Here is a 9,999-nt window from a genome sequence, read left to right on the forward strand (position 1 = left end):
TACGAAAATAGGAAAAAGACGAAAAACGAAATGAAGAACCCGAGAAAAAAAACAAAAGAAAAGAAGAAAAATATGACATTTTCGTAAACACATTCGTAAATGTTGTCCATCAAATTCCTTTAAGTGTTACTCTTCCATCTTGTTATTCCATCGGTCCACACTTTCGGCACTCTGTGTCATCCTATCGTTTAATTTGTCCACCACACACCATGTGACGTGCATACCTACACTCTCTTTTTTTTTCTTCTTTCCTTTCGCAGATGTGATGGTGCTCAACGATATTATCGAGCAAGCAGCAGGACGTCAGAGCAGAACACCCGAGCAAGGAGGTAATGACGTGCAATCGACTCGTTCGAGCAATATATTTTTTTAATCCTCACTATTCTCTATCTATCTATTTATTTAACAATCTATCTCCCTTCCTCCTATTATGATTATCTGTCACCTTTGTCGCAAGTGTGTTTATCTTATTGTCTATCGTTCGATGTATATACTACTACTATTACTACTACTACTACTACTACTACTACTACTACTACTAATATTACTATACTACTATCACTACTGCTACTACTACTACTACTACTACTACTACTATTACTACTATTACTACTACTATTACTACTATTACTACTACTACTACTACTATTACTACTACTATTACTACTACTACTACTAATATTACTACTACTATTACTACTACTACTACCACTACTACTACTACTACTATTACTACTACCACCACTATTACTATTACTATGAGTGGAAGTTATACCTTATACATACCTTGTGTTTGTAATTTTCATCCATACTGAACGGACATACAAATGCACATATACATATACATGCACATAAACATACATACACATGCATATATACATACATACATATATACATGCATACATACATACATACATACATACATACATACATACATACATACATACATACATACATACATACATACATACATACATAAGTATATATATATATATATAATTTACTATATATATTAGGTGATGCTGGACGTTTCTTTGGCTGCGCGTGTCTATCTCTATTTTCTTACATTGTAGATTATATAGTATATCGATACGCTTATTCTTTTAAAAAACCGGTTATTTCAATCCGTCATTTTCTCCAATTGATTTAACAATCGAACACGCTCTTGTCTCTTTAAATGTAATCTCATTCTCTCTCTCTCTTCCTCCATCTCTCCCTCTCCTTCTCTCTCTCTCTCTCTCTCTCTCTCTCTCATCCTTTTTTTTATCTCTTTTTTTTTTCTTCTTATTCTCCTTCTCATGTTATTATTATTATTATTTTTTTATCATCAATTTATACCCTACGATTCGCAAAGGAAAAATGAACGCGAGAACGGTACTATATTCGACGGGATTCAAACGATTCGAAAGTAATGTTTTTCGATATTGGTAAAAGGAGAGAATATGTGAAGTGTATTAATTTTTTTTGGGGAAAAAGAGTTTGATCGCTTGATTCTTTCTACACGGCAGGAATTTAACGTTTATCTCGTTACGGTTGCACGAAATATTTCAAGCTTTCGTATTATATACATATAATAATGTGTGTGTATGTGTGTGTGCGTGGCGTGCGTGTGTATGTGTGCGCGCGTGTGTGTATATATATACATATATATATAGGTATATATATAGGGCGACTTCGATAATCATGGTATAACTGAGAAATGGTTTATTTCTCTTGAGATGAGAATTCTTGAATAAAATTTTTTTATTGGTACGTTTGTATTAAAAAAAATCGATTTTAAATATTAATCGAATTCATCTGATTAAATCATTGTTGAAAATTGATGTACTATGTATATACATATAGACTACATAATAGAATGATTAATAATGAATCGTAATTAAGTATTCGTGATATATTTAACACTGGGACATTATAAAAATAATTACTTTTATATTTTAATTGATTATTAAAAAAATAAAAATAAAAGAAACAAATTATAATTATACATTATTATTATCTAAAAATGAAAATTTCGAATTGATGAATAAATATGATATAAAAATAATTCAATTATTGCTATTTACGATTGTTTATTCTATAAAGAAAAAAAAGGATTTTATTCAAGTGATTTGTATATAATCTCGAATTGATAATCGACATGACCCAAAGTGATAAAAATAAGCCTGTAATAATAGCTTTCATGTTATTTATAATGACAGTAAATGATTTTTGAAAATTTTACAAAATAATAACTTAAAAAAAAAAGAAAATAATTTTATTCAAGAATTTAGATTATCTATATTTTCTCAAAAAATATTTTAGTTTACTGTGATTATTATGTCATCCTGTACACGTCATTACCTAGATTTCGTTTTTTTTATATATAATAATTTACGCGCGCAAGCAGAATTTCTTTAGGATATTTTTCGATCATTTTTTTCCGCCATCCGCTTTTTATATTCGTCGCGAATTAAGATACAAGCAGCAGCACTGCCGCGTTTGGCTGGGTTTGCATTGCACAATTATTTCTCGTTAAGAGAAAATGCTAATAAAGCGAAATTTTGCGCGAACACTCGCCACGTCTTCGTTCAATTTTTTTTTTTCGTTTTTCTTTCTTTTTTCTTCTCCATTTCGTTTCTCTTATTTTATTTTCTATTACTCTCTTCTACTTTCCTTTATGAATTATAACTGGCACGCAAATTTGCATCATCGTTGACGGCACTGTTATTTAGAAAATTAGTTCCACGAACGTTGCTTTTCATTCATGAATGTATTTTATTAGAAAAGGAGAAACAAGAAAACAAATAAAAAAAGGAGGAATCTCTATTGTTTTATGATTTTAAGATTGAGTATGTATTCGATGAGTTTTGAAAATCATATAGAAAGATAATTAATTAATCAATGTTAATGAGAACAATGAAGATTCATTCGTGAACTGAAAAATAGAAAAGCATGGAATCACTTCGAATTTCTGTATTTTGCATTTGTAACGTCGAAGAAAGTTTGCTTCCTTTTTTATTCTTTTCTTTTATTTGGATTTTTCTTTTATCATTTTATTTGTTTCCCTTAAAATTATTCTAAATTCCTCGACATTCCTTTCTCAATCATTTTTGCTAGTGCCTGTTTCTTTCCCACCTTTAATCTCATCGATCGGATCATCCTTAGCTAGCTTGCTTGCTTGCTCGTCAACTTGTTCACCTGCCCGTGTAAAATTTTCTGAACAGAAAAAAATACGTGCTTGAAATACGATATCGATCAAAAAAGAAAGAATAAAAGAAAAAAGAAAATAAAAGAAAGATTGAAAAAAGGACAAAAAAGAAAAGAAAAATAAAATTAAAACGAACGAAACGAAAGATTAATAATAAATAATTATAAATAATCTGAGAAAAATTTTTTTCTGAAATAATTGAAGAAAGAAACGAAATGTGTAAAAATTAAAAACCTCTTTCCCCAAAAAGAGTGGTGCCAGACAAAATGACTAACGCGCGTTACAGTTTCGACCTATTACTTTCCGACAGACGACGATGAGGAAGGGCCCACGTTAAAGGAGAAAATATTGGCCGGAGTCTTACGTTGCATCGATATCTTCTGCGTTTGGGACTGCTGTTGGCTCTGGCTCGAGTTTCAGAAATACGTATCTCTTTTGGTATTCGATCCGTTCGTAGAACTCTTCATTACTCTTTGTATCGTTGTTAACACCCTCTTCATGGCATTGGATCATCACGATATGGACAAGGATATGGAAAAAGTCCTTAAATCCGGTAACTACGTAAGTATATATATATACATACATATATATATATATATATATATACACACTATTATTTTAACGTTATTCGAATTATCACTATTTTTGATCGTTCAATAATTGATTATTTATATCAGATAAAAATTTGCAAATTTTTCGTTTTATTAAAAAATTGGATTTTTCTCATTACTGCTATATTCAGTAGCGGATTTAAACGAGGCGATCGTTTACAGCTTACACGAGATAAGGGATTCTTACGTTACAAATACATATTTATATAGTATTGTATAATAGATTTAATTTAATATTCGGTGATCAGTATATAATCTTTTTTCTCCATATTTGCGATTACGTATAATTCCAATTTGAGCAGTTTATTTCTCGCTTCGTCATTTGAATGAACAATTAAAACGAGAAAAATTTTTAATGCCTCGGATACCTTGAAACCTAAATTCGCCACTGGTTATATCTAGTTTTATCTAATAATTTTAAATGATATAATTGAGATCTATAGAGTATTCAGTACTAATTTTTGTTAATATAAATAAAATGAAACAATTGGGGGAGAAGGCGGGTACTGGAAGGGGGAATAGAAAAGAAATAATTGACACATCTAATGATTTACATCTAGATCAATAAAAAAGAAATTATATTTATATATTTTTATATCTTTTATTTATTTTAAACATTCGGAGAGATAATTGAATATAAAAAAAAAACTAAAGCAATTATTTAACATTTCAACGTAGTTCTTCACGGCTACATTCGCCATCGAAGCAACGTTAAAGCTGATAGCTATGAGCCCGAAGTATTATTTTCAAGAAGGTTGGAACATCTTCGACTTCATCATCGTCGCCCTCTCATTACTCGAATTAGGTTTGGAAGGTGTTCAAGGTCTTTCGGTATTGCGATCCTTTCGATTGGTAAGTACGAACTATGAAAAATATAAATAACATGAGTCATCTCAAGGAGCAACGATTTCAAATCTTAATCAACGTGTTATCTCGATCGATCGATCGATCGATTTATCAAAAAAGATTTTCATTATTTTATGTCTAATTAAACTAAGTATTAATATCTTTTTATTAGGAAAATTAATTATCGGACCTAATTCTAATGTCATAATATTTAAATATAAAATATCAAAAAATGTTAATATATCTAAATTACAATGCATACATTTTTAAATCGTTTAACATTGGAATATTATTCTTTGTTCGTTTTTATAATTTTTATTTATCAGACGCGATCGGATTTATTTATTTTATTTAATTGCTTTGTGTATTGGAAAATTTCTCATTATTCAAGTAAATAATAATTAATCAATCATTCGTTTGATTAGCTGAGAGTGTTCAAGCTGGCAAAATCATGGCCCACATTGAATCTACTGATATCCATCATGGGTAGGACAGTTGGTGCCTTGGGTAACTTAACGTTCGTCTTATGTATCATCATCTTCATATTTGCGGTGATGGGTATGCAACTATTCGGGAAGAATTACACCGATCACGTCGATCGCTTCCCGGGTGGAGATTTACCCAGATGGAATTTTACCGATTTCATGCATTCCTTCATGATCGTCTTTCGTGTCCTGTGCGGAGAATGGATCGAATCGATGTGGGATTGTATGCTGGTCGGAGACGTCTCTTGCATACCGTTCTTCCTCGCCACCGTCGTCATCGGTAATCTTGTCGTACGTATTAAATCAATTAATGTATTTTAATACGATTAAGAATAATTTATTTTACACGGTTGTGTATACATAATAGTACATTTCAGAAAATCATCGACGATTTAAACAAGGACCGTTACATCCTTCTTGATGATTTATTACCTCTGACGAGTATTGGTCTTTCATTTTTTTTTACAATTTAATTTAGAATAGAGCGATGATAATAATAACAATAATGATAATGAATTAATTAGGAAGTAAAAAATTTAAACGTTTTTCAGAAGTTTGTTATTTTTATTCTCGCTTACGAGAATACCGAAGTTAATGTTTTCGAATTAGGATCGATTTCTTTTCGTTGATTAACAATTAAAAAAAGAAAAAGAAAGAAAGAAATGGAAGAAATTAAAAAACAAAAAATACTTCGAACCATTGTTCCAGTTCGAATTCATCAATTTTCAATCTATAAAAATTTTATTAACAGGTGCTGAATCTCTTCTTGGCCCTGTTACTGAGCAACTTCGGTTCATCTAATTTATCGGCGCCGACTGCAGACAACGACACGAACAAGATCGCGGAAGCGATCGATCGGATAGCACGTTTCGTTAAATGGATCAAGCGAAATGTCCTTTACATTGCTAAGTTGATGCGAGCCAAATTCACCAATCAGATATCCGATCAGGCGCCAGGTGAGGGACCGTCCAACAGTTGGAAAGAAGGTTTATATCCAATCAGATCGCTTGCTGTGTGCGCTGTGTAGTTCGTGGCACTGTTTTCGGTTCGGCTTTTTATTACACTCATCTCGGTCAAACAAAATGTCAGTCGACGTTTTTTTTTCCTTCGGTTGATTTTTTCTCACCGAAACGATTTAACAACAACGAAAAAATAATAAGTCAATAAGGAAACACGCGCGCCATTTTTACTCGTTGCATAAAAGGAAGATCGTTGACTGACACGTTTTTTCGTTTATTATGCAAATTCTTTTTCTGATTGTTTCGCTATTTTTTGTTTTTTTCTCTACAAAATTACTTTCGAATTTTCGTGGATTTGGATTAAGATTAAAAAAAGAAAAAAAAAAAAAAAGGAAAAAAAGGAAAGAAAGAAAGAAAAAAACATGATCGAATCATGTGGGTGGGGATTTGAAGAAAAGAAAAAAAGAAAAAAATTCGTAAAACGCAAGAAAATATTTATTAATTTTGCTTAGCTATTTAGCCGCCTGGCAGTTATATGTTGCTTCGCTCGTTATTTTGGGTCCGCGTTTTTCGTCCGAAAGGTATCATAATAAATATCAAAAATTATGAAACAACAGCAGGAAATACGAAGATTGGGTGGGTGTTCGAGTATGACTCGAACTCGGCGAATGGAAACAAAGGATCGTTCAATGATCATCGAGCGATATTATAGATCGCGAAAGTACGATTAGATAGAGGTAGTCCAATTAAAAGTAATGTGATATCGATAAGGATGTAATTGCATTATATTTCTATAAAAAAATTATACCCATATTTATAAAAAAAAAAAAAATCTTTTTAATAAGTGTTCACAAAAATATTCGTATCTATTCTTTTCGAAATTAAATAATTTGTTTTTTGTAGATCGGATTAAGAACTCTCTGAAATTTTTAATGTACCATATGTTTATTTAATGTATACATGTTTAGAAAAAAAAATGAAAACAATTATTTTTGTAAAAAAAACAATAGTAAAGAAACGAATAAATTTTTTCTTTTTTAAATTTAATTTCTTCTATTAAGTCTTTATAACAAGTTAAAAAATTTTTTGACAAATGTTTAACCAGATCTATGAGATACTTTTGTGTTCGTTTCTTTGCTTTTTTTTTTAATACAAATTTTTCTTAATGATGAAAATAATGAGAATCTTTATTTTGTATTTTTTTTTTTTTTATTCACTATCAAAATGAAAAGTTAATCTTCATAAAATTCTTCATGAGCCTTATATAATATTATGGAAGAATTTTATATCGATATAAAGTGATATTCTTCAATTAAAAGAAAATATTTGAATATTTTTGTGACAAAGGGATGTATAATAAAAGAAAGAAAAAAAAATAATTAAATGTAATATAACTTCCATAGATCATTTAAATATCTTATCAATATCACTGAAGAACTATGTAGATTATGGACTGTTATTAACAATCGAAATATAAATTGAAGCTTCACTCGAGCATCGCAAGGAACACGAAAGTCTCGAGTCGATGCTCTTGCATGCTGAAATTGAAAATATGTGATTTAAAAAAAAATGAGAAAAGAAGAGAAACGCTCGTCGATCTGTTTTTTTAATTTCCTTTCTCTCTCTCTCTCTCTCTCTCTCTCTCTCTCTCTCTATTTCTCTCTCTCTCTCTTTCTCTCTCTCTCTTTCTCCCTCCCTCCCTCTATTTTTTTTACTTTGAACTTCTTCGTCAATAATAATTACTTATATTGTTTATTGTCTAAACGATTGGAATGATTAAAAAAAAAGAATAAGAAAACAAAATAAAAAAAAATGATCAAACATAAAAAAAAAAAGAAAGGACAAGTAGTTCATCGAACGACGCACGTTCTTTTCGAATGCGAGTCTCGTCGAAAGAAAAAAGGGCGGGTTAGAGTTTTTATGTGACTGTGCAGATGGAATTGATCGAGATGGGGACCTAGATCTTGCAGATAGCGATTTGGAAGCGTATAGAGATAAGAAGAGTGCGAAGGAGTTGAATCAACTCGAAGTAGCCATTGGCGATGGAATGGAATTTACTATTCATGGTAAGCGTATCTTAATATCTTCATAATATAGATGCCATTTATGGACGGTTGACATGACATTTATGAATTGTAATAAAAAAATAGAAATGAAAACAAAAAAAAAAGAAAATAAAATAAAAAGAAACGGACTAGCGAGTATAATTTTTCGGATGTTACTATTTCTTATTTTTTTTTCTCAATCAAAATCGTTAAACGTCTGATCGATATTTTAAATAAACGGACAATATTTATAATGAAATATCCGTATATAATATATAATATTCATACGTGACGCTACTAAAATAATATCCATGATGACCTGATGCAACATTCACGTAATCCATATATTTAATTATTTATACCGATCAAACAATATTCGATTTATATAACGACCGATTTATTTTTGTAAAATATTTTCTGATCGATTAATAAAAATATGGAGAAAATAAATAAAAGTTTTCTTCGGGATAACATCAATTGTAATTATTCTTTTTCGAAGGAGATCTGAAGAACAAATTGAAAAAGGGCAAGCTCTGTATGAACAATACCAAGGTGATAGGGAATTCGATAAATCATCGAGACTATAGATTAGACAACGATTATATTAATCAGAACGAAGAGGACACGATTAGGTTGGTTTCTAATTATCTATTTTAATATCAAAACGACACTTGGAATTTTAATATGTTCCTCTTTCTTTCTCTCTTTCTCTCTCTCTCTCTCTCTCTCTCTCTCTCTCTCTCTTTCTCTTTCTTTCCCCCCTCCCCTTTTTCTCTTTTAATAGTAACAAATCGTATGGCAGTCATAAGAATCGACCGTTCAAGGACGAAAGTCATAAAGGTAGTATGGATTCATTGAATGGTGAGGAAAAAAAGGATGCCAGTAAGGAAGATCTCGAGCAAGACGAAGGTAATAACAAACTTTAATGAAGTTTATTAGGATATTTTTAATATTTTATACGAAAGAAAAATGTTATTTTAGATTTAGAAGAGGAAGGTGATGAGGGTGATGGTATAATGGAGAGTGAGATAATACATGCCGATAAGGATCCCATAAATTCTGATTACCCGGCTGACTGTTGTCCAGAAAATTGTTATAAAAAATTTCCATTTTTGGCTGGCGACGATGATGCTCCATTTTGGCAAGGTTGGACGAATTTGAGGCTGAAGACCTTCCAGCTGATCGAAAATAAATATTTCGAGAGTGCTGTTATAACGATGATCCTATTAAGTAGTTTAGCTCTCGTAAGTGTTTTCATTTTATATTTATATAAAATAAAATATAACATTTTATTATTAATTTACAATTTTACATTCTAGGCCTTGGAAGATGTCCATTTGCAGCAACGACCCATCTTGCAAGATATTCTTTATTACATGGACAGAATTTTCACTGTAATTTTCTTCCTCGAAATGTTGATCAAATGGCTGGCCCTTGGCTTCAAGAAATATTTCACGAATGCTTGGTGCTGGCTCGATTTCATCATTGTCATGGTAAGTTACGAATCTTTTTTTATTCTAAACTTGTGTAATACATGTCTTAGTGTGAGATTACTAGGTTTTCCCATGAAGGCGTGTAATCACTAGGATTTTTATTACATTTTCCATCTCACGAAAAGTGACATATTTAACATAATATATATATATATATATATATATATATATATATATATATATATGATCGCACGCTCTTCCTCCAAATATTTACATTATCGGCCATCGTGCGATTTCGCCTCAATTTTGTCAAACAACAAATACAGAAAGGAAAAAAGTAAAAAGTAGAAAAAGAAGAAACTTATCTTTTTAACCATTATAATCGAACAAAACTATTCGAGAGAAATCGTTCGAGGAATCGAAGCGAGGT

At 30.7% G+C, this 9,999-nt stretch overlaps 1 protein-coding gene across 27 annotated transcripts in view; it reads left to right on the forward strand.

The window, feature by feature from the left end:
- Positions 1 to 9,999, forward strand: part of LOC124947990 (sodium channel protein para) — a 58,134-nt gene that overhangs the window by 33,827 nt on the left and 14,308 nt on the right. For 7 of the 27 annotated variants that reach the window (XM_047490925.1, XM_047490934.1, XM_047490928.1 and 4 more), the window contains 10 exons: positions 261 to 329; positions 3,477 to 3,751; positions 4,480 to 4,653; positions 5,073 to 5,423; positions 5,884 to 6,118; positions 8,026 to 8,157; positions 8,636 to 8,768; positions 8,921 to 9,045; positions 9,118 to 9,380; positions 9,456 to 9,629. In XM_047490925.1, coding sequence (XP_047346881.1) covers positions 261 to 329; positions 3,477 to 3,751; positions 4,480 to 4,653; positions 5,073 to 5,423; positions 5,884 to 6,118; positions 8,026 to 8,157; positions 8,636 to 8,768; positions 8,921 to 9,045; positions 9,118 to 9,380; positions 9,456 to 9,629 — 1,931 coding nt within the window. The remainder of the gene's footprint in view (positions 1 to 260; positions 330 to 3,476; positions 3,752 to 4,479; positions 4,654 to 5,072; positions 5,424 to 5,883; positions 6,119 to 8,025; positions 8,158 to 8,635; positions 8,769 to 8,920; positions 9,046 to 9,117; positions 9,381 to 9,455; positions 9,630 to 9,999) is intronic. The other 20 variants (XM_047490927.1, XM_047490936.1, XM_047490943.1 and 17 more) reach the window with 5 other exon arrangements.

This window comes from Vespa velutina, chromosome 3 (genome assembly GCF_912470025.1).
Source record: "Vespa velutina chromosome 3, iVesVel2.1, whole genome shotgun sequence".
Classification (NCBI taxonomy): Eukaryota; Metazoa; Arthropoda; class Insecta; order Hymenoptera; family Vespidae; genus Vespa; species Vespa velutina.